At 44.8% G+C, this 26,158-nt stretch overlaps 1 protein-coding gene across 1 annotated transcript in view; it reads right to left on the minus strand.

Annotated features, from left to right (window-relative positions):
* Nucleotides 1–26,158, minus strand: part of sh3gl2 (SH3 domain containing GRB2 like 2, endophilin A1) — a 142,296-nt gene that overhangs the window by 27,656 nt on the left and 88,482 nt on the right. The window contains exons 3-4 of the mRNA XM_033018254.1: nucleotides 10,368–10,440; nucleotides 7,260–7,403 (exon numbers count right to left, since the gene is read on the minus strand). Of these exons, the coding sequence (XP_032874145.1) occupies nucleotides 7,260–7,403; nucleotides 10,368–10,440 (217 nt within the window). The remainder of the gene's footprint in view (nucleotides 1–7,259; nucleotides 7,404–10,367; nucleotides 10,441–26,158) is intronic.

Genomic DNA, 26,158 nt, shown 5'->3' on the forward strand with positions numbered 1-26,158 from the left:
TCTTCTCTTTTAACCGTACTTCTACACCCCAGCAACATTCTGCAACTCAACGATACTGACAACCATCAACCATTAGTCTGAAGAAGGGTCCTACATGAAGCGTAACGTATCTATGTCTTCCAGACATGTTGCCTGACCCACTGAGTTACTAATCACTTTGAGTCTTTTTTGTGTACTGGCACCTGCAGTTCCTTGTGTCTAGATCCCATCTATTACTTTTACCCTCTATTCTACCAGAACAGACATAGAACAGCAACAGCCCCTTCGGCCTCTATTCTACCAGAACAGACTCCCCTGCAGATTACCGATCACGCTGACTCGGAAAGATATTGCAGTTCCTCCGATGTCACTCGATCTAAATCATGAAACTGTCTTCGTAACAACACCGTGGAAGAACCTTCACCAGAGGGGCTGCAGCGGTTCAACGAGGCAGGTCAGCAGCATGAAATGTGTAGGAAAGAACTGCAGATGCTGGTTTACACCAAAGATAGATACAAAAAGCTGGAGTAACTCAGCGGGACAGGCAGCATTTCTGGAGAGATGGAATGGGTGACGTTCTGGGTCAAGACCCTTCTTCAGACTGAGGTCATCATGTTCTCAAGTGTAAATCGGGATGGACAATAAATGGTGGTGCTGCCAGTGATGTTCATGAGCAGTAAATTAATCCAAAGAAGCTCTGATTAAACACCATTCCTTGAGGTTAAATTCTTTATACCAGGTTCTACAGCATTTTTTCCTAACTTTGATCACTCAGCTATTCCCACTTTTCCACGACTCTCTGTTTTCATTCCACTGCAACAAAGAAAAATTGGAAATTCTCGGCCAACAAAGGAGTCATTTAAAAACTTTGAAGTTCTCTATTTCTATGGCAGATTGTCAGTACACAACACAGTGCTCAATATATGACATTAGTGAAAGATTCCTTTGTTGTCATTGTGAAAACCATAAGAGTTATGAAAAGCTTCAAACACTCCATAACACTTAGCGATCTGGAGGTTTATATGTCCAGCACCGCTTGTCTGTGAGTCAGATCTGACAGCATTTTAAAAATCACCAAAACTGACATTCATTAATTTTCACTGAGAATAATATTTGCATAAACAGCTTTGGATACATTCTTCTTTTTTTTTCTGATTGCCAACTATGTTTCATTTCCCGACCTTACCCGAGTGCTGAACAGGTGCCAACGTTAAAATGCACTGAGCGCCAGGGCAGAAAATGCAAAGAATGGTGAATTGGATAGTTAATTATGTGGCACCAACACTGCTGTCAAAACCTGCTCTTTAAACCAACCCTGGAACAGTGCAGATGAGTTTTTAACGACATTACTGGCCTATTTTACATTTGAGCTTTTGAGTTGATCAATCACTGTTGGACTAACAGTAGGTTTAATTTAGATGGGAGATCTTCCAAAATGTATAACAAATTTTAAGACTTAGCATGCTGAAGAATACATCCACTAAATTCAGTCGCAGTTCTGAGTGGCCATACCTGACATGATGAATACATCCATAACTCTTTCAATAAATGCATAAACTGCAAGTCTGAAACATTCTGCTCACATGTGCCTCCTTCACACCCCACCAACCTCATATTAAGTCGGCATGACGAGGCCTACGTTGCTCTTAAAAACAGAGCTACAATGCAAAGGCATATCAAAATTATTTTGTGCTTGGTGAAGTTATTATAAAGACACTGATCTTCTAATATAAAATTATGAGAGGCATAGATAGGGTGGACAGTCGGAACCTTTTTTCCTCATGTTCAACACTAGAGTACATAGTCATAAGGTGAGAGGGAAAAGGTTTAATGGAGATATGTGAGGCAAGTTCATTTTACACAGAGTCGTGGAGGTGTGGAACACGTTGCTGGGGGTAGTTGTGGAGGCAGATACGATAATGGGTTCAAGTGGCTTCCAGATAGGCACAAGGAAAGTGCAGGGAATAAAGGGATATGGATCATGTACAGGCAGATGAGATCAGTTGGCTTCATGTTTGGCACAAATATTGTGTCCCTGTGCTGTACTGTTCAATGTTCTATGCTTAAAGTGAAATCTGCGAGCTGTGTAGCATTCATTGTTGATGCTTGCGTCTTTCAACATTGAATTTATTCATTTGATTTAGAAAGTTAACTGCCCTCCACATTCCATATACGGTAGTTTATTCACACCTTTAACAAAATGTCACAGGTAAACACATCTTCCTCTTCCTCTCCCTTTGCAGTGTTCAAGAGGGGCCGGAATGGGATGCTCTGGTAAGAGAGAGTACCCACTCACCCTCTCTCTTCACCATCCTGCACAACTTGAGGAGATTGCAACATCTGCCCTCTACTTCATCCCAAATTCTCCGAGGTGGATTCATAGCAGGGAAATGCTATGAATTCACTTGTACTATCTTTCAGAATAACACTGTCAGTGGACTGAAAAATGGCAACCCTCAAATTCCTGGGAGTGCTCTGAAGATCTGTTTTTCACCCAGCACTGATGCAATCATGAAGAAAGCTCATCAATGCCTTTACTTCCTTAGAAGACTAAGGAGATTTGTTATATCGACAAATACTCTTGTGAACCTCTATTGGTAGACAGTAGAGAGCATATTGACTGGTTGTATCATGGCTTGGTTTGGCAACTCGAACACCTGGGAATGAAGAAGATGGTAAAAAGTGGTGAACACAGTCCAGTCCATCACAGGTACTGACCTCCCCACCATCGATGGGATCTACAGGAGTCGCTGCCTCAAAAAAGCAGCCAGCATCACCAGAGACACACACACCACCCTGGACACACTCTCGTTTCGCTTGCCATCGGGAGGGAGCCTGAAAACTGTAATGTCCAGGTTCAGAGCAGCTTCTTCCCAACAACCATCAGACCATTGAGCACTACACCCTCCAAATAAGATCCGAACTACATAGACCTGGGTGGCATTGATTTTCTCGTTGCACTGTTATTGTTTGTTTTTATAGGTATAGGTGTACCATACTCCGAATCATACTCTTAATGCAGTCTAATTCCAGGTTGTTACAGTAGCGTCATAGAGACATCAGGATGGAAACAGGCCCTTTGGCCCAACTTACTTACGCCCACCCAGATGTCCCATCTACTCCAGTCCCACCCGCCCATGTTTGGCCTATATCCTTCCAAACCTTTCCTATCCCTGCATCTGTCCAAATGTCTTTTAAATGTAGTGATAATACCTACCTCAACAACCTCCACTGGTGCACAGCACTACAGTCTTCTGTCTTTTTTTATTTTTGTCTTGTTAAATGTATGTCTTGAGTTAGTTTTTATTATTATTTTTAGCTGTGTATATGTGGGGGGTGGTGGGGGGGCTGTGGGGGAAACCGTTTACATCTCTTCCCTGTGCGGGGACCCGACTATTCCCTGTCGGGTCTCGGATGTCGTTGGGCCTAACATCGTGGAGCCGGCGAAGACCTCCGGCCGGGACTAACCTGGGGGCTCCAGTTGCAGAGCCTGCGGAACTGACATCGCGGAGCTGGCCAACTTCGGAGCGGGAAGAGCTGTGGTGGCGTGCGTCTGCGACCCGACTTTGAAGTTCGGAGGCACCGGCCGCAGACCCGGTGGACGGGAACATCGGGAGCTCCAAGTCCCTGGTGGGAGACCGCTTTTCCGAGCTCTGCAACGGCGACTTCTCCCACTGGAATCGCGGGTTTAAGGACATGGAGCCGGGGCCTAACATCGCCCGGCGTGGCTTAAACGGCCTCAGGACTTACCATCGCCCGCCGGGGGCTTTAACATCGGAGCCCCAGTTCACCTCGACACTGCAGTTGGACTGCTGGACCACGGGAGAAGGAACAAAGGGAAGAGATAAAGACTTTGCCTTCCATCACAGTGAGGAGATGTTGGAGACTCACTGTGATGGATGTTTATGTAAACTGTGTTAAGTGTGGGTCTTGGATTGTTTTGTAATGTAAAAAACTGTAGAAATGATATTTCGTTCAAACCTAGGTTTGAATGACAATAAATGCATTCTATTCTGTTCTATTCTACTAGTCACAGGCCTCCAGTTCAAAAAACAGCCTTCCACCATCAACCTCTGTTTCATGGTCAATTCTCTATCCAGTCGGTGAGCTCTCCCTGAATCCCATGCAATCTAACCTTCCAGAACAGCCTAACATGCAGAACATCTAATGCCTTGCTGAAGTCTATGTAGACAACGTCTATGGCTTTGCCCTCATCAACCTTTTTAGTTACTTCAAAAAATTCAAACAGATTCATGAGAAACGATATCCCACGTGCTGACTTTCCCTAATTTAGTCGTGTCTATCCAAATGCATATATATCCTGTCCTCAGAATACTTTCCAATAGTCTGTAGGGGGCGCTCCTCTGTGTGCAGCCATGTCAGCAGCGCGTCAGTTTTTCCAGCTTTTTTTTAATTTTTTAGTATGTTTTAAAGTGTGTATTTTGTGTTTCTTCGTGTGTTTTGTGTGGGGGGGTAAGGGGGTAAGGGGGAAACCGCTTCGGTCGCCTACTCCATGGAGAGGCGACTTTTTCCAGGTCGCCTCCCCCGTGGCCTAACATCAAGGATCAACGCGGCCTTTCCCGGAGACACGCCCGGGGCTTCAGCGGCGGGCGCAGCGTGGACTCTCGGCGCGGAGCGGGCGACCCTCGCTGGGGCTCGCTGGAGGGGAGCGCTCCGTTTCGCTGGCCCGGGGCAGCCGGCAGCCTGAAGTCGCAGCCTGAAGCCGCGGTCTGCAGAGCTCCAGCTGGTGCGGCGTCTACAGCCCGGGATCCCTCGTGGGGGACCCGGGGGAAGAGGAAGCCATCACTGCCGGCCCGCGGCCAACTTCTACCGCGGGTGCGGCATGGACTTACCATCACCCCTGGAGGGGAGCTTCGACCGCCGGCCCTGCAGTCTACGGTGCTTCTGGCTGCGGCGGGGACTTTAAATCTCGACCGCCGGCCTGCGGCCTACAACAATCTAAAGCCGCGGTCTCTGGTGAGGAAGAGCCGATCCTGGACTGACTGGACTCTGGTCCTGTACACGGGGGGGAAATGGAGGAGGACTGGCCAAATTTTTGTGTCTTCCACCACAGTGATGAATGCTGTGGTGGATGTTTGTGTTACAGTTTTATTGTGTGTTCTTTATTATTGTACTGCTGCTGACAACCCAAATTTCCACCAACCCTGGTTGTGTGGCAATAAATTATATCTATCTATCTATCTATCAATAACTTGCCTACCACAGACATTAGGCTATAGTTTCCAAACCTTTCTTTGCAGCCTTTCCTAATTAGAGGCATGACAATAGGCACCCTCCAGTCTCCAGCACCTCACCCATATCTAATGATGCTTCATATATCTCAGCTAGGACACCTGCTATTTATTCTCTAGCTTCCCTCAGTGTCCTTAGATATATCTGATCAGGCCTGGGAAATGTATCCATCTTCATATACCTTAAGATGTTCAGCACCTACACAACTGTAATATTGACTGTCCTCACGACACTTCCATTAACTGTACAAGTTGCCCAGTCTACACATCTTCCTCCACAGTGAAGACAGAAGAGAAATTCTCATTCAGGGTCTTGCCCATCCCCTTCAGCTCCACACAGAGATGATCGCTTTTGTTTCTAAGGGGTCCTATTCCCTCTCTAGTCACCCACTTTCCCTTAATCTACTTGTAAAATCTCTTTACCCATTTCCCCCATGAAAGGTGCCATCTCCTTATGTGCTCAATCCCACAGACATTAATTCTTCTTTCGATCAGCCAGGCCAGTGAGGGACAGTGAAATGTACATCCACTTTATTACAAGTACAATTCTGCCCTCAACCAAAATGCATTTACCAGATGGGTATCTTGTAAATGCTTCCAATGACGGCGACGAACCCAGGAGACTATTTGCATGCTAGCCACAGAAGCAGATCTCCAATCACATATTACAATTGCTCTACACGCTTACATCTCTACTACAGCAACATTCCCTACTTGATTGGACTTTGCTGGCTTTACCTTGGACTAAACGTTATTCCCTCATCATGTATCTACACACTGTGGATGGCTCGACTGTTTAGCACGCAACAAACGTTTTCCTCCGTACCTCGGTACACGTGACAATAAACTAAACTGAACTGTAACAGTCAAACCTGAGGCCCAGTCCAGAAGCCCAGAAACAGAGACAAATCACCATAACACTGCAGAAGAGCAAAAGGATAGTGGGGAGATTACCTTCCATATCGACAATGTATTTCAGCATTACCAAATATGATTAGTTAATTTGTGTTAAGTCTATCCATGCTGCCATTCTCCCAGTTCATTGAACATTTGACAAAATACCTGATTCAAATAAGCAGAATATTGTTTTCAGCACCGCTCAGTACAATAAAGAAAATGCGTGCGCATATTTGAGCATGCAAGTTTATTCTGCCTAAGTGAGCACAGAGGGATGTGAATTTGATGGAGAGTGGGAACGTTTGGGGTGTGTGTGTGTGGTGTGTTAAATGAATGGTGGCACAGCGATAGATTTGCTGCCTTACAGTGCGCACAGCACCAGTAGACCCGGTGTCGGAGCCATTTATGTTTATGTTGGCATATCATATTATTTTGTCTAGATATATCTTGCAGTATTATTTTGGACACTTGGGGGCGGTCATTAAATGCACAGGGTGGTATATATATAAGAGCAGAGGGGACAGGAAGTGGCAGGCACAAGGAGGGAGAACATACAGCTCTCACCAGACCAGGGAAAGAGCAGCCAGCTACAACTTGTATACAGAATAACGAAAGCCTGGAACGTTCATCTCTTTGTTTATACAACTACTTCAATAAACAACCAATTAAACTGGAAATAATGACTGAAAGAACTGATCTATTAGGTCTGAGCAAGATCACTCCTACTTACCTGGTAAAAGAGGACACTGGAAAGGATAGAAGTTTGCCATTGCACCCTCGTTCGATCCCGACTACAGGTGCTGTCTGTACGGAGTTTGTACGTTCTCCCAGTGACCTGCGTGGGTTTTCTCCAAGATCTTCGGTTTACTCCCACACTCCAAAGACGTACAGGTTTGTAGGTGAATTGACTTCAGTAAAATCGTAAACTGGCCCTAGTGTGTGTAGGACAGTGTTAATATGCGGGGATCGCTGGTCGGCACAGACTTCGTGGGCCAAAGGGCCTGTTTCCACACTGTATCTCCAAACTAAACTAAACGTGCATGCAGCATCTGTGGCATGTAAGTGCATGTTTGCATTGGGATAGGCATGTGCTGGTGAGGAACTGTGTGAGACTGTGTGCTAAAGACTCACCAAAATTAGATTCTTCACCAAGCTCCTTGCCAAATTTGATCATGCTTTCGCCCAACAGCCCCTCTGCCTGCGGATAGCCAGGTCCTTTCTCTTGTCCTCGGATCTTCGACATAGTGTTGATCATTGTCAGTTTTGCCCTGGAGGCTGAACACAGAGAAAAGTAGTGACACAAACCATAACCAACCCAGTTTCTTATTGACTGACAATTGGCTCCCCATTCAAGTGAAATTGTAACTTTTGGTCTACGTACACCTGCATCGTATAGCTAGTGAGCATTTTCCCAATGCCAGACTTCTCAAGTCATTGGCTGCACTGTGCTTCCAGCAGGGCTGATACTCAGTGGCTGCTCCAGTGAGCTCTGGTGTTTGGCTGATCTGCACAAATAGAACCAAAGTGTGCATGATGGTGCAGTGGGAAGTGGACAAAGCCCTGCTCCAGGACTGCCTTGTGGTGCAGATGTTGGCCAGAGACAGCACACAAAGCTTGTTGCAATCTGCTTACCCGGAGAAACATATGCAGCTTTAGACACTAAAGTGCAACGAGAATGGTCTGAGTCGCCTGTTGCCAAAACATCACCTGTCCATTCCCTCCACAGACGCTGCCTGATCCACTGAGTTCCTCCAACACTTTGTTTTCTGCACAACGATGAAGTGTCTGTGTACTGGTTTAGCAAATGGCTCTTATCTGAAACCCAATCATTATGCTTAAATTGACGAAGTTAGAGCAGGGCATTGGGTAAAGGGTGGCTGTAGAAGGACTGCAATGCAGATTCACCACAATAATACCAAAAGATGATGGAACAGAGGAGCACATACCACAGTTGCATTTTCTGAATTTTAGATGTTTAAGAGGGATTTGATTTGAGTTTCCAAAGGGCAGACAGGAGAGAGCAGAGGCAATCATCCAACAATTCCTCCTTTTTTAATCTTAAATATGTAATCTGCAGAATGGCTGGCACTATGACATAGCAATTAGTGTTACTGACTCGTTGCTTCAGTGACCTGGATTGGATTCTGACCTCTGGTGCTGTCTGCTTGGACACTACATGTTCATCCTGTGACTGCATGGTTTCTGGTGGATGCTCTGGTTTCCCATCTCATCCTGGAGACATGCTGAAGATAGACACAAAATGCTGGAGTAAATCAGCGGGACAGGCAGCATCTCTAGAGAGAAGAAATGGGTGACGTTTCAGATCGAGGCCCTTCTTCAGACTGAACAATGAAAGTCAAATGTGGGATCTCAGAGAGACTGGAGTGAGTCCTGTTAATCCTTTCTACATATTTACATATTTAGGAATGACTGAAGCTCAGGAAGACGTCCGTTCGCTCGTGTGTCAGACGATGTAGCTCGCTGTTGGCTTCTGTCGTCGTCCAACATGTTGACGATGTTGTAGGAAGACTTTAATGCCTGTTATCACTGTCATTTTTAAATATTATGCAATTCGTTTAAAAACCTACACAGCAGTCAAAATGAACGGCCACTGCATTCTGTGCAACTACTCAGAGGACAAATGCAATCATTAAATTGTGTTTTAAACTGAGAAACATAATTACTCTTTGGATCAAGGTACAGAATAAAAAGAGACATTCAATAAAACATCAACAAAATATAGCATAAACAAAAACTGATTTGCATAACATAATGTCCTGTAACAATGTGCCAGTGAATTAATAATTTAATCTTTAAAAAAGGCATTACGACCCAGGCTGTATAGCATACATACTGAAACCTTTCTAAGTGTCTTACATATGCATGCTGAGTTTTGTGCGACAAGAATGTGATTTCTCAAACCAAAGGAAATATATTCTTTACCTTAAGACAGAAATATCGTTCAAGATACTTTGTGAATTTTGATTCTCTCTTCATAAATTAGAGGTGGCAAGTGTTAAAATAAAGGGCTTCTACTTCCTGTTTTGCTCCCATTAAGGAGCAGTATTAAGGGGCTGGGTTTGTGGTGGATAGAGTGACAATAGACAATAGACAATAGATGCAGGAGTAGGCCATCCAACAGTACCATAGTCATTTGTATATTGTACCTTATCTTTCAATTGAATACTGGCTGTTCAGAGCTGTGCTAGGAAGTGTATAAGTGAAGTAATAGACAGCTCCACATCTGATATTAAAGGGCTCCTGGAGATTTCAATCCATAAGGCCCAACCTCGAATTATCAGGTCTGCGGGTGGGATCAACACAAGCAACACACACACACACACACACACAAAGAATGTTGTAAACCCCACATTTATGGGTGACAAGCTCCCCATTCTCCAGCCTATGTGTTCTTGTCATCCATCAATCTATGCATTTTGCCATCTACCCATGTCAAAGTTGTCCCCCTTAAAGTGTATCACCAAAAAAAATTATTGCTCTCTCCTCATCAGGCCAACATCTCGTTAAAAATGGAATGCCAGTAAGTCATGGGAGACAGAAACTGAGACAAGAAGAAGATGAATTATTAAAACCAATCTATTTTTGGAGCAATGACTCAAGCAGCTGAACATAAGTAGATATTATTCTCAGCATCCTCATCTTAATAAGTGATGCAAATAAATTACTAAATATTGCATTGTCATATTCATTGATTTATAACCCTAGAGGAAAAAAAAGCACATCTTGGATATTCTGTGGGTTTATCCCCAGCCAACAATCTGCAGGTGAGACTGGAAAATCTCACAGAACTTGTGTAGCAGACCAAATATGTTGTCAGACCATTGCCATCGGGAAGTGCACAAGATTCATATTACATGATCTTCTTGCTGATCTCACTGAAACATAAAAGATTCGGAGGAAAGCTGACAGGGCAGATACTGTGTGGATATTAGCCTGGTAGAGGAGTCGGGGACATGAGGGGCAAAGTCTCAGGCAAAGGAGCATCCACTTTTTATTTCACTTAAGGTTGAGGTCAGGAGGAAGTCCAGAGGGTTGCGAATCATACAATTCTCTACCCCAGTGAGCAGAGGAAGCTAAATTATTAATAATATTCAAGGCAGAAAGAGGTGGATAGATCAGGTGATGAGGTCATTCCTCAGATCCACCTTAACATTACTGAACAGCAGAACAGACTCACAGCAGCAGTACAGACAACTTCTGCTCCTGTTTCTTATGTACCTGGATTGGGCTGCAGATATTCTGTTGTCTTCGTCATTATTTCCAACACTGCTCGACTGGTGACATCCACCTTCTGAGAATAAGAAATAAAATAAAAAGTTCAGTTAGATTCAATTTTATGATCTGCTCCTTTTCCAGAATATGGTGGGCTTACACCATTGACCAAGGCAGTGGAGTAAGATGTAACTTTTTATTATCCTACAATCTTCTGTATTCAAACATTAAATTTGTCAAACACTGTACTGTAATTACGTTACACTAGATGGCAATACTGAGCAGTCATGGCACATGGCCCTGCACACAGGCGCCAGCAACCTAACCCAACGTACTCCTGATTAAAAGATCATGTTTAGGGTTCTAGTTTCCAGACCATTACATTTAGGTGGAGTTGCATGTTCTCTTTATTTTCATGCCTCTGCTGCTGATGGCAAGGTCTCTTTCAGATGGAATCAACCCTGAGCTCTTCTGTATAGGAAGGAACTGCAGATGCTGGTTTACACCGAACACAAGACACAAAATGCTGGAGTAACTCAACGGGACAGGCAGTATCTCTGGATAAAGGAATGGATGATGTTTCGGGAGGTTAAGGAGGGTGTTGACCCCAAACGTTACCCATTCCTTCTATCTGGAGATGGTGCCTGTCCCACTGAGTTACTCCAGCATTTTATGTCGGTGCTCTTCAGTATATTTCTCACTTACCGCTCCACGGAGTGCATAACAGCAAAGCATGGTAGATGCAAGGAACCGCAGATGCTGTTTTTTCCAAAAAAGGACATAAAGTGCTGGAGTAACTCAGCCGATCAGGCAGCACCTTGGGAGAACATGCATAGGCAATGTTTCAGATCAGGACTCTCGTCAATACTGGGTCTGAGGAAAGGTCGCAACGTGAAACGTCATGTATTTATGTTCTCCAGAGATGCTGCTGAACCGCTGAGTTACTCCACCACTTTGTGTCTATTTTTCCCATTAATAACACTGAAATCAACTTGGATTCAGTTTCAGATAAATTTGATAGTTTGAAGCTCAGACTCTCATGAAAGATTTGCTGCGTTTCTATTTATCGCATTTAGCCATGCCAGGTCAGCTTCCAATAACTTTCATCATTCTAGCAATCTTAGTTACCGATTATACCATTTCTAAATAAATATATCTAATAACAAATAAACTGTCCAGAACCAGACTGCTGGGTTAGGGTGCTCTGCCCACAGACAGATTAGTCAGACATGAATTCACACCAGCTGTGTTTTAATTATACAAGCTGAATGTCAGAGTTAATTCCAGCACAGTCCATTACACTGAGGCCGCCATCAATTATCAATTGGGGTCTCGGCATTGATCGGGGAGCAGGGCAAGGTACAATTCCATTGTAAAATCAGACTTTATTTCAAAACTCAAATCAATCTTACGTAGATTAGCTTCAAAAAAACGTGACACTGGCAGAAATGTTCAGATGATTTATAGGATAATAGACGTTTCTGACAGAACAATAATATTGTTCAGTTTTATTATTTTAATTATCAACTCTGGATTATGCGTCACTGATTTTCCTGTCACAACGACATTGTTCCATGAACATATGCAAAGATTTATGCTTGTGTTCGATGTGATTGTGTGGAGTGTATGTGTCTGTGCAAATTCAGTACATGCATAATGTATATGTACGTGTGTCAGGGAAAGGGGGAGGGGTGGGAGAGGGGGGTGGGAGAGGGAGATAAAACTTCTTCAGCAATTTTAATTTTAAATATAAGAATTTAGAATGGGAAACAAATAAATACTTGGTTTTGTCCTCACAGATGAGAACCTAATTACTTTCCAAGAGTCTAGTGAAAAGGAGGAAAGAAGGAATAATAGGAATAATGCACTTCGAAAAAATAGCGCTGGAAATGTCCTTCTATGTCCTTGAACATCCATTAAAGAATAATAAAACAGTAACCATGGTAATACTGGATACATTGATTGTCATCTTCCACGATTCTTTAGCTAACAAAACAGTTCCTGCATATTGAAGAGCGATAAATGTAACACATTGCTTAAAAAAGAGGGCGAAACAAACTTCCTCATCTGCAGACCCAGCCAATCTCACACTCAAAGTACTCTCCTCTGCCTAGCGGAGTGGTCCTCACTCACAACAACTTCTCCTTCAACTCTTCCCACTACCTCTAAATCAAAGGTGTAGCCATGGGCACTTATATTGGCCCCAGCTACAGTATACCTGCCTTTTTGTAGAGTACATGGAACAATCCCTGTTCCAGACGTGCACTGGCCCGATCCCCAAACTCTATCTCCACTACATCTAAACTACCTCGTGCACGCATGCAGAATTCATGGACGTTATTAACTTCTCCACTAACTTTCACCTGCAGTCAAATTCACCTGGACTATCTCTGAAACCTCCCTCCTCTTTCTTAATCTCAACGTTGCCATCACAGGAGATAGACTATCAACCAACATTTATTACAAACATACCAACTCCCATGGCCATCTGGACTAAAGTACCCGTAGTCCTCACCTTTCACCCCATCAGCCATCGCATAAAACACATTATCATCCGACATTTTTGCCACCTCCTACAGGATCCTACCATTAGTCACATCTTCACATCTCCAACCCTGCAGAGACCCTTCCCTCTGCAACTTCCTGGTTCACTCATCCCTTCCCACCCAAACCACCCCCTCCCCAGGTACTTTCCCCTGCAACCACAGGAGATGCAACACCTGTCCCTATCCCTCGACCCCATCCAGTGTCCCTGAAAGTCCTTTCGGGTGAGGCAGAGTTTCACTTGCACCTCCTCCAACATCATCTACCATATCCGCTTTTCCAGGTGGGGATTCCTATATCGGCGAGGCCAAGCACAGACTCGATAATCGTTTCGCTGAACACTTTCGCTCAGTCCGCCTTGCACCCTCAATGTATTTGGCCACTCATTCAACTTGCTTAAAGCAACTGTGTATCCTTTTCCCAATCCCTTCCAGGATTTACCATGCCACTGATAAACTTAGAAAAGTTACAAAAGATATTCACAAAGAGCTGGAATAACTCAGCGGGCCAGGCAGAAACTCTGGGGGAAAAGGATGGGTGACATTTCAGGTCGGGACCCTTCTTCAGACTGAAATTAGAAGGTGAGGGTGAAGAGCGAGAGGTGAGGAAAGACCAAGACAATCAGGGCCAGCAACAAATGAGCTTAGACAGGGTGGTGCCCTGATATTGCCCTAATCATTGTTGGCCAAGGAAGGTGTGATCTCAAGACGGATATAATGTGGTGAAATGTGGAACTGGTTAAATGACTAGGAGGAAAATGTTACTTAAAACTAGGTAAAACTAGGTAAACGTTACTTAAAAATAGCGAATTGAATGTTCATAACGCTGGGTTGTAAGCTCCCCAAGCAAAATAAGAGGTGCTGTTCCCCCAATTTATGTGTGGCATCACTCTGGCAATGGAGGATGCCCAGGACAGAAAGGTCAGTATGGGAATGGAAAAGTGAGTTAAAATGGTTGTCAATGGGAGATCCCATTGGCCACGGTGGACAGAGCATGGGTGTTCAGTGAAACGGTCGCCAAGTCTTCATTTGATCTTGCCGATGTACACATCGGGAACACTAGATGCAGTGTTACATGAGAACCTCTGTCTCACCTGAAAGGACTGTCAGGGCAGGCTGCATCTCTGGAGAGAAGGAATGGGTGACGTTTCGGGTCGAGTCTTCTGAAGAAGGGTCTCGACCTGAAACGCCACCCATTCCTTCTCTCCAGAGATGCTTCCTGTCCCGCTGAGTTACTCCATGTGCAGTTCTTTCCAACACAGGACTGTCAGGGCCCCTCGAAGTAGTCGGAGGAGGAGCTATAAGGACAGGTGTTGCATCTCCTGCAGTTGCAGGGAAAAGTATCTGGGGAGGCGGGAGTTTGGGTGGGACAGGAGGAGTGAACCAAGGAGTTGCGGAGGGAGTGGTCTCTGTGGAAGGTAGAAAGGGGTGGAGATGGGAAGATGTGATTAGTGGTGGGAGGTGACGAAAATATTGGAGACTAGTCAAATGCGGAGACTAGTGGAGTGAAAGGTGAGGACCAGGGGGAACTCTGTCCTCATTGCGTTTGGGGAAGGGGGAGCGAGAGCAGAATTATGGGACATTGAGGAGACACTTGTGAGGGCCCATTATTACAGAAGGGTGAAACCCATGCCCCCCAAAGAATGAGGACATCTTAGATGTCTTAGTAAGGGAGCAGAGGTGGTGGAAATAGAGGAATTGAAAGTTGGGACTAGCATCTTTGCAAGCGGCAGGGTGGGCATAAGAGTAGTCTAGATAACTGTGGGAATCGGTAGGTTTGTAATATACTTTCAATATAAATGGCAGATTCATTGAATCCGTTTTTTTGCATCAGTCTTCATAGTAAAAGACACCGGCAACCTGCCTGAAATTCAAGAGAGTCAGGGTTGGAAGTTAGTGGAGTGGCTATTTCTAGGGAGAAGGTGCTTGTGAAGCAGAAAGGTGTGAAGGTGGATAAGTCACCTGGACCAGATGGACTACACCCCAGGATTCTGAAAGAGGTGGCTTTAGAGATTGTTGAGGCATTGGTTGTGATCTTTCAATAATCACTAGTCAGGAATAGTTCCAGACGATTGGAAAATTCAAAATCAGCATAGTTTTGTGGGGAGATCTTACCTGACGAGCCTGTTAGAATTCCTTGAGGAAGTAAATGGCAGGATAAGCAAAAGAGAATCAGTGGATGTGGTTTACCTGAATTTTCAGAAGGTCTTTAATAAGGTGCCGCATGTGAGACTGCTAAAGAAGATGAAAGCCCATGGTACAGTATAGAAGATACTAGCATGGATAGCAGGTTGGCTGAATGGCAGAAGGCAAAGAGTGCCAATAAAGGGGCCTTTCCCTGGTTGGTTGCCAACTTGATTGGTTGGTTGGTTCCACAGGTGTCAGTGCAGGGACCGCTGTTCATTGCATTGTATATCAATTATTTGGATGAGGGAATTGAAGGTTTTGTGGCTAAGTAGACAATAGACAACAGGTGCAGGATAGGCCATTCGCCTTTCAAGCTAGCACCGCCATTCGCTGTGATCATGGCTGACCATCCACACTTAGTACCCCGTTCCTGCCTTCTCACCATATCCCCTGACTCCGCTATCTTTAAGAGCTCTATCTAGCTCTCTCTTGAAAGCATCCAGAGAATTGGCCTCCACTGCCTTCTGAGGCAGAGAATTCCACAGATTCACAACTCTCTGGGTGAAAAGGTTTTTACTCATCTCCATTCTAAAGGACCTACCCCTTATTCTTAAACTGTGACCCCTGGTTCTGGACTCCTCCAACATCGGGAACATGTTTCCTGCCTCTAGCATTTCCAATCCCTTAATAATTTTGTATGTTTCAATGAGATACCCTCTCATCCTTCTAAATTCCAGAGTATACAAGCCCAGTCACTCCATTCTATCAACATATTTCAATCCCGCCATTCCGGGAATTAACCTCGTGAACTCCCTCAAAAGCAAGAATGTCCTTCCTCAAATTTGGAGACCAAAACTGCACACTATACTCCAGGTGTGGTCTCATTAGGGCCCTGTGCAACTGCAGAAGGACCTCTTTGCTCCTATACTCAACTCCTCTTGTTATGAAGGCCAACATGCCATTAGCTTTCTTCACTGCCTGCTGTACCTGCGTGCTTACTTTTAGTGAGTGCTGAACAAGGACCCCCAGATCTCTTTGTCCTTCCCCTTTCCCAACTTGACACCATTCAGATAATAATCTGCCTTTTAACCTCACATTTATCCACATTAAACTGCATCTGCCATGCATCCGCCCACTCACCCAACCTGTCCAAATCACCCTGCATCCTCATAGCATCCTCCTCACAGTTCATACTGCCACCCAGCTTTGTGTCATCTGCAAATTTGCTAATGTTACTAAAGTATTTAGATGATACGAAGATAGGTGGAGGGTCAGGTAGTATAGAGAAAGCAGGGACTCTGCAGAAGGGCTTGGACAGGTTGGGAGGCTGGGCAAAAAAGTGGCAGAAATGGAATAGGGCGTAGTAATGTGTGGAGTCATGCATTTTGGTTGTAGGAATAAAGGTGTAGAGTATTTTCCAAATCAGAATCAGAATCACACTTTATTCGCCAAGTATGTTTTGCAACATATGAGGAATTTCATTGGCCAGGTCAGTCATACAATTAAAAGCAACAGATCACTCAAAAACACATTTTAGCATGAACATCCACCACAGTGACCCCTACACATTCCTCACTGTGATGGAAGGTGAAATAAAGTTCAAGTCCCTTCCCTTAGTTCTTCCTCGGTCGTGGGCCTCGAGCCCCCGTTGATGGGACGATCTTGACTCCCGTAGCCGGCGGCATTTCGGGCCCTCCGCGTCGAGCCGATCCGCTGCCGCATCGGGGGGATGTCAGTTCCCCCGCGCTGGACGATCGAACCTTGCGTCGGGGCTGGTCGAACCTCTGCGACGTTGGAGCTTCCCGGCTAGCCTCTCCCGAAGACTGCGAGCTCTTGATGGTAAAGTCCGCGGTGGTCGCGGTGGGAGCGATCCCAGGCAAGTTCCGATGTTAAGTCCGCGCACTGCGGTGGGGCTCACGACAGTCCGAGGAGGCCTCCAGCTCCAGCGATGGAAGGCCGCAGAGCGAGCCGAAGAATGTGGTCCGAAAAATAATCACATCTCCAGCAAAGTAGGAACTTGAAAAAAAAGTTTCCCCCGATCCCCTCCCCCTTCCCCCACATAAAACAAACCAAAGAACATTCAAACAAACTTTCAACAAACTAAAAAATAACAAAATAATGGAAAAACGAACAGACTGCCGGCAGGGCAGCCATCTTCCCAAAAAGTGAATTTATGTTGAATTGGTAATAAGGAAGGCAAATGCAATGCTAGCATTTATTCCGAGGACAGTTGTAGTGATGAGGCTTAAAGGGCACTGGTCAGACCGCATTTAGAGTATTGTGAGCAGTTTTGGGCCAGCATATCTGAGGAAGGATGTGCTGGCATTGGAGAGGATCCAGAGAAGATTTACGAGAATGATTGCAGGAATGATTGGGTTAACATATGATGAGCATTTGACAGCACTGGTCCTGTACTCACTGGATTGAGTGGCTGTGAAGAGAATGTTTCCACTAGTGGGAGAGTCTATGACCAGAGGCCATACGTTCAGAATAAAAAGACATATCTTTAGAAATGAGATGAGGAAGAATTTCTTTAGTCAGAGGGTGGTAAATCTGTGGAATTCGTTGCCACCGAAGACTGTGAAATCTAAGTCAATGGATATTTTTAAGGCAGAGATAGTTAGAATCTTGATTAGTACTGGTGTGAGGGGTTATGGGGAGAAGGCAGGTGAATGGGGTTGAGAGGGAAAGATAGAGCAGCCATGATTGAATGGTGAAACAGACTTGGGCCTAAAGACCTAATTCTGCACCTAGAATTTATGAATATCCTGAGTAGGCAAAAATTGGCATGGATTCAATGATCCTTACCGCTTTCTTCCTTGAAAACATCTATTCAGGATTGCAGGGTTGTGGATGCAGCCCAGTCTATCACACAAACCAGTCTCCATCCCCCCTCCACCCCCTCCCCATCAACTCCATCCATAGCTCATGCTGCACCAGGAAAGCAGCGAATGTAATTGAGGACCACTCACACCCCATTTTCTCTCTTTTCCTAAAGTAGCTTAACCATTAGCACACGAATACTAGCAAACAATATTAACGGTACAATCACTGCCACATCAAAACCTTGATAGTCATCGCAATCTATGGCTCTCTTCATTCTGACAGCTAATGCAAATTGCATTCACCCATTGCATAGAGTTATAGGGCATTGAAAGAAGTCCTTTGGCCCACCTTATGCATGCTGACCAGGGTTCTACAGAGGTTTCTCTGTATACATGGCTTCTACAGAGGCCCGGGGAGCCGTTGGTGCGAGGCGGAGTTACCTGGAGCTGTGAGTATAAAAACAGCGCGGGGCTTGCTTCTACAGAGGCCCGGGGAGACGTTGGTGTGAGGAGGAGTTACCTCGAGCTGTGAGTATAAAAACAGTGCGGGGCTTGCTTCTACAGAGGCCCGGGGAGCCTTTGGTGCGAGGAGGAGTTACCTGGAGCTGTGAGTATAAAAACAGCGCGGGACTTGCTTCTACAGAGGCCCGGGGAGCCGTTGGTGCGAGGAGGAGTTACCTGGAGCTGTGAGTATAAAAACAACGCGGGGCTTGCTTCTACAGAGGCCCGGGGAGCCGTTGGTGCGAGGAGGAGTTACCTGGAGCTGTGAGTATAAAAACAGTGCGGGGCTTACTTCTACAGAGGCCCGGGGAGCCGTTGGTGCGAGGAGGAGTTACCTGGAGCTGTGAGAAACCCAAATCTGCAACGTTCCATCTCACTTCCAGAGAAGGAGTCTGGTGGAAGCCTCTGATTGGTCGAAAGGACTAGAGGAAGCAGCTGATTGGCTTGTATCCCGGGTAAGGCTTTATTGTATTCGGATAAGGGGGAGAATGAGGGCCAGGGCAGTTTACTGTTCTGGATGTCAGATGTGGGAGGTCATGGAGTCTGAGTGCCCTCCAGACATCCACATCTGCGCCAGGTGCGTCGAGATGGGGCTCCTAAGGGACCATGTTAGGAACCTGGAGCAGCAACTCGATGACCTCTGTCTGCTCAGGGAGAGCGAGGAGGTCATAGAAAGGAGTTACAGGGAGGTGGTCACTCCAAGACCACGGGAGACAGAAAACTGGGTCACAGTTAGGAAGGGCAATGGGCAGAGGCAGGGACTGGTGAGTACCCCGGTGGCTGTACACCTTGAAAATAAGTACTCATGTTTGAGTAATGGTGGGGGAGACAGCCTACCTGGGGGCAGCGACAGCGGCCGGGCCTCTGGCACAAAGACCGGTCCTGTTGCTCAGAAGGGTAAGGAAAAGAAGAGGAGGGGAATTGTAATAGGGGACTCTATAGTCAGGGGGTCGGATCGGCAATTCTGTGGACGCAGACAGGAGACCCGGATAGTAGTTTGCCTCCCTGGTGCCAGGATCAGGGATGTGTCAGAACGTGTCCAAGAATTCCTGAAATGGGAGGGAGAGGAGCCTGAGGTTGTGGTGCATATAGGTACCAATGACATAGGTAAAAAAAGAGAAGAGGTCCTGAAAGAAGAATTTAGGGAGTTAGGTAGAGAGTTAAGAAGAAGGACTGCAAAGGTAACAATCTCAGGATTACTGCCTGTGCCACGCAACAGTGAGAGTAGGAATGGAGCGAGGTGGAGGATAAATGAGTGGATGAGGGACTGGTGCAGTGGGTATGGATTCAAGTTTCTGGATCATTGGGACCTCTTTTGGGGAAGGTGCGACCTTTACAGAAAGGACGGGTTGCACTTGAACTCGAGGGGGACCAATATCCTGGCGGGGAGATTTGCAAAGGCTACTGGGGAGACTTTAAACTAGTATGGTTGGGGGGAGGGACTCAAATTGGGAAAGCTAGCAGTCAGTGTGTGAGGCAGGAGGCAGAGAATGGTAGCACTCTGACCCAAAATGTAGGGGAGAGAGAAGAAAAAGACAATAAACAGAGAATAAGAGAGGGTGGGTTTCTTAAATGTGTATATTTTAATGCTAGGAGCACTGTAAGAAAGGTGGATGAACTTAGAGCCTGGATTGACACCTGGAAGTATGATGTTGTGGCGATTAGTGAAACATGGTTGCAGGAGGGCTGTGATTGGAAACTAAATATTCCAGGATTTCGTTGCTTCAGGTTTAATAGAATTGGAGGGGCAAGAGGTGGAGGTGTTGCATTGCTTATCAGGGAAGATATTACAGCAGTGCTTTGGCAGGATAGATTAGAGGGCTTGTCTAGGGAGGCTATTTGGGTGGAACTGAGAAATGGGAAAGGGGTAGCAACACTTATAGGGGTGTATTATAGACCGCCAAATGGGGAGCGAGAATTGGAACAGCAAATATGTAAGGAGATTGCAGATATTAGTAGTAAGCACAAGGTAGTGATTGTGGGAGATTTCAATTTTCCACACATAGACTGGGAAACACATTCTGTAAATGGGCTGGATGGGTTGGAGTTTGTAAAATGTGTGCAGGATAGTTTTTTGCAGCAATACATAGAAGTACCTACTAGAGAAGGGGCGGTGCTGAACCTCCTGTTAGGAAATGAGACGGGTCAGGTGGCAGAGGTATGCGTTGGGGAACAGTTCGGGACCAGTGATCACAATACCATTAGTTTCAATATAATTATGGAGAGGGTCAGAACTGGACCTAGGGTTGAGATTTTTGATTGGAGAAAGGCTAACTTTGAGGAGATGCGAAAGGATTTAAAAGGAGTAAATTGGGACAGTTTGTTTTATGGGAAAGATGTGGAAGAGAAATGGAGGACATTTAAAGGTGACATTTTAAGAGTACAGAAATTTTATGTCCCTGTTCGATTGAAAGGAAATAGTAAAAATTGGAAAGAGCCATGGTTTTCAAGGGAAATTGGACACGGTTCGGAAAAAGAGAGAGATCTACAATAATTATAGGCAGCATGGAGTAAATGAGGTGCTTGAGGAGTATAAAGAATGTAAAAAGAATCTTAAGAAAGAAATTAGAAAAGCTAAAAGAAGATATGAGGTTGCTTTGGCAAGTAAGGTGAAAGTAAATCCAAAGGGTTTCTACAGCTATATTAATAGCAAAAGGATAACGAGGGATAAAATTGGTCCATTAGAGAGTCAGAGTGGACAGCTATCTGCAGAGCCAAAAGAGATGGGGGAGATATTGAACAATTTCTTTTCTTCGGTATTCACCAAGGAGAAGGATATTGAATTATGTGAGGTAAGGGAAACAAGTAGAGTAGCTATGGAAACTATGAGATTCAAAGAAGAGGGAGTACTGACACTTTTGAGAAAAATAAAAGTGGATAAGTCTCCAGGTCCGGACAGGATATTCCTTAGGACATTGAGGGAAGTTAGTGTAGAAATAGCAGGGGCTATGACAGAAATATTTCAAATGTCATTAGAAACGGGAATAGTACCGGAGGATTGGCGTACTGCGCATGTTGTTTCATTGTTTAAAAAGGGGTCTAAGAGTAAACCTAGCAATTATAGACCTGTTAGTTTGACGTCAGTGGTGGGCAAATTAATGGAAAGGATACTTAGAGATAATATATATAAGCATCTGGATAAACAGGGTCTGATTAGGAACAGTCAACATGGATTTGTGCCTGGAAGGTCATGTTTGACTAATCTTCTTGAATTTATTGAAGAGGTTACTCGGGAAATTGATGAGGGTAAAGCAATGGATGTTGTATATATGGACTTCAGTAAGGCCTTTGACAAGGTTCCTCACGGAAGGTTGGTTAAGAAGGTTCAATGGTTGGGTATTAATGGTGGAGTAGCAAGATGGATTTAACAGTGGCTGAATGGGAGATGCCAGATGGTTGTTTGTCAGGTTGGAGGCCAGTGACTAGTGGGGTGCCACAGGCATCTGTGTTGGGTTCACTGTTGTTTGTCATGTACATCAATGATCTGGATGATGGTGTGGTAAATTGGATTAGTAAGTATGCAGATGATACTAAGATAGGTGGGGTTGTGGATAATGAAGTAGATTTTCACAGTCTACAGAGAGATTTATGCCAGTTGGAAGATGGGCTGAAAGATGGCAGATGGAGTTTAATGCTGATAAGTGTGAGGTGCTACATCTTGGCAGGACAAATCAAAATAGGACGTACATGGTAAATGGTAGGGAATTGAAGAATGCAGGTGAACAGAGGGATCTTGGAATAGCTGTGCACAGTTCCCTGGAAGTGGAATCTCATGTAGATAGGGTGGTAAAGAAAGCTTTTGGTGTGCTGGCCTTTATAAATCAGAGCATTGAGTATAGAAGTTGGGATGTAATGTTAAAATTGTACAAGGCATTGGTGAGGCCAATTCTGGAGTATGGTGTACAATTTTCGTCGCCTAATTATAGGAAGGATGTCAACAAAATAGAGAGAGTACAGAGGAGATTTACTAGAATGTTGCCTGGGTTTCAGCAACTAAGTTACAGAGAAAGGTTGAACAAGTTAGGGCTTTATTCTTTGGAGCGCAGAAGGTTAAGGGGGGACTTGATAGAGGTCTTTAAAATGATGAGAGGGATAGACAGAGTTGACGTGGATAAGCTTTTCCCACTGAGAGTAGGGAAGATTCAAACAAGGGGACATGACTTGAGAATTAAGGGACAGAAGTTTAGGGGTAACATGAGGGGGAACTTCTTTATTCAGAGAGTGGTGACTGTGTGGAATGAGCTTCCAGTGAAGGTGGTGGAGGCAGGTTCGTTTTTATCATTTAAAAATAAATTGGATAGTTATATGGACGGGAAAGGAATGGAGGGTTATGGTCTGAGTGCAGGTATATGGGACTAGGGGAGAATACGTGTTCGGCACGGACTAGAAGGGTCGAGATGGCCTGTTTCCGTGCTGTAATTGTTATATGGTTTATATTATATGGGTGTTCACTCGAGCGAGCCCCATTTGCACCCTTGCATCCCCTCTCTCTCCATTCCCCCCGCACCCTAGTCTTCGTATTAGTTTTACTGTCGTCCTGTTGAGTTCTTCTGTCTATATACTCATTGTCACCTATTGGGGGCGGTCATGGTGGCACAGCGGTAGAGTTGTTGCCTTACAACAAATGCAGCGCCGGAAACCCGGGTTTAATCCAGATTACGGGTGCTGTCTGTACGGAGTTTGTACGTTCTCACCGTGACCTGCGTGGGTTTTCTCTGAGATCTTCGGTTTCCTCACACACTCCAAAGACATACAGGTTTTGTATGTTAATTGGCTTGGTAAATGTAAAATTTGTCCCTAGTGGGTCTAGGATAGTGTTGATGTGCGGGGATCGCTGGTTGGCGCAGACCCGGTGGGCCGAAGGGCCTGTTTCCGCGCTGTATCTTTAAACTAAACTAAACTAATCCCACAGTCAACAATGGCCTTTTGTATGCCCCACTTGATTGTCTTCGCATTTTACACATCTTCCAATCATTTCTCCTAAGTACCATCTCTCGTTCCCCTTTCCCCTGACTCTCAGTCTGAAGAAGAGTCTTGACCCGAATCGTCACCCATTCCTTTTCTCCAGAGATGCTGCCTGACCAGCTGAGTTTCTCCAGCCTATTGTGTCTGTCACAGGATTTTAAACTCATCTGGTTCTCTGTGCTTTGTCCTGCTCAGGAATATTGCCTTTCAATCGCAACGTACCAGGGCTGCTCTTGCATGAGTGGCTTGTGTCAACCACGGACTATACAATAATGGGTGCCAGTTGCAGAAGGGGTGTGAGGACATCAGAGAGCTTCACTACAAATGACTAGCACCTCACATTTTAGCTTCACATGCACAAGGTGCCACAATGGCAGAGCTGGTAGAGTTGCTGTTTCATTGTCCCAGTAACCAAAGTACAAACTTGACCTTCAGTGCAGTCTGTGTGGGGGTTGCACATTCTCCTGGTGACTTCATGGGCTTCTGCTAAATTTCTTCTGCCTTCCAAAGAGATGCAGGTTGATTTGTTAAATGAACACTGTAAATTGCCCCTCACGTAGAAACATAGAAAATAGTTACAGGTGTAGGCCATTCGGCCCTTCGAGGCAGCACCGCCATTCAATATGATCATGGCCGATCATCCAAAATCAGTACCCCATTCCGGCTTTTTCCTCATATCCCTTGATTCCCTTAACCCTCAGAGCTAAATCTAACTCTCTCTTGAAAACATCAGGTTGATGAGGCTCTAGAAGGCGCAGGTAAGGCCGCATTTGGAATATTGTGAGCAATTTTTGGATCCATGTCTGAGGGAGGATGTGCTGGCTCTTCAGAGGGTCTAGAGGAGGTTTACAAGAATGATCCCAGGAATGGATAGGTTAACCTATGATGAGCGTTTGTCGACACTGGGCCTGTATTCGCTGGAGTTTAGAAGAATGATGGGGGACCTCTGAAACATATAGAATAGTGAAAGGCTTGGATAGAGTGGATGTGGTGAGGATGCTTCCACTAGTGGAAGAGTCTAGGACATAGCCTCAGAATTAAAGGATGTTCTTTTAGTTAGGCGATAAGGAGAAATGTCTTTAGTCAGAGAGTGGTGAAACCATGGAATTTATGCCACAGAAGGCTGTTGAGGCCAAGTCGGTGGATATTTTTTAAGGCAGGGATAGATTCTTGATTAGAACATCTGTCAGAAGTTATGGGGAGGAGGCAGGAGAATGGGGTTAGGAGGGAGAGATAGATCAGCCATTATTGAATGGCGTAGACATGATGGGCCGAATGGCCTAATTCTCCTGCTTATCCCTTATGAGTTGTGGAATCTATAGCGAGTTTAAGGAAATGTGGAGGGAATAAAAATGGAATTACTGTTGGATTAGTGTTAATGGGTGCTTATTGATCAGCACAGATTTCATGGGCCAACAGACCTAGTTCCATGCGCTATGACCCTAAAGCAATATTATAGATTTTGTGATGGTAAGCACTTAATTACCCAAGATTTTTCAGAGAAATATCACGCCAGCAAATAAAAGACTTTTCCTAATGTTGGTTCATATGTTTTTTTTAACATCCAAAGCAGCAGATGAAGAGGCGAAATAGAAATTCAGGAAGTAATTAAATTCAAAATATTGTGTGTAATCAAACCACCTACACTTGCAACAACCCGTTATTCGAGTGAAAACGGGTTCTCCCCTCTGATTAATATTTCCTCATTAACTCCATTCCCTGAAGCTTACAATTTGGCTGCGGACTTTATCCAAGACCATCTGTTCCATTGCTGACAACTTTGGTCTTTCAGATAACACTCCAATTTTCAATTACTACAGTTGAATCACATTTTGTTCTATATCTCCTCTAACATGCAAATGTACATCTCATTTTCTCCTCAAATCTTTAGTTTCACGAACAGCTCAATTCCTTTCCATTTATGCTTCCAATTTTAGCTTGGTGTTCTTCAGAGTCTATAATTAGGAACCTTGTTACTATGAAGTGATTCACGTGCTAGAATGACAAGGCTTAAATGTAAGGCATATGCTCAGTTGCTAGTGGGCTAATGATCACTCTACCATAATGGGCAGATGGCAGTGAGGATCAGGCCACAACCATGCCAGCAACGGCTCATGGTAAAGTAACAAAGGAATGATTGTTGCTTCACCATGTAACAATCAGTTATGATGATGGCTGATCATCTATCAGCTATGGTGATTCACCAAATCTCCCCCAGATTTCCTAAACCATTTGCTCAGTTATGTTATTATCTGGAAGGCAGACCAGTACAGACTTCAGATCTTGCAGGAGCAGGCGGGAGAACCAGGGGATGCTGCACTTGTCTTTATAGAAACATAGAAACATAGAAATTAGGTGCAGGAGTAGGCCATTCGGCCCTTCGAGCCTGCACCGCCATTCAATATGATCATGGCTGATCATCCAACTCAGTATCCCGTACCAGCCTTCTCTCCATACCCTCTGATCCCCTTAGCCACAAGGGCCACATCTAACTCCCTCTTAAATATAGCCAATGAACTGGCCTCGACTACCCTCTGTGGCAGAGAGTTCCAGAGATTCACCACTCTCTGTGTGAAAATATTTCACACAGAGAGTGTTATTCTATCCTTTATCATCAGGGCTACAGCACCATGATCTTACACCCTTCTTATCCATTATCTCTTCTCGATGTTTGGTATCCCAGAATATCCAACCTCATTTCTGTCCTTTCACCCTTTTTTAATTTTATTTTTAGTCCTGTTAAAAACAAAATGTTTTTTTTTCCAAAAAAACAAAAACAAAATGTTTGTTGGAGGTCTTCTTTTATGTGGTGGGTTGGGGGAGGGGAAGGGGGAAA

Source organism: Amblyraja radiata, chromosome 3, assembly GCF_010909765.2.
Source record: "Amblyraja radiata isolate CabotCenter1 chromosome 3, sAmbRad1.1.pri, whole genome shotgun sequence".
Classification (NCBI taxonomy): Eukaryota; Metazoa; Chordata; class Chondrichthyes; order Rajiformes; family Rajidae; genus Amblyraja; species Amblyraja radiata.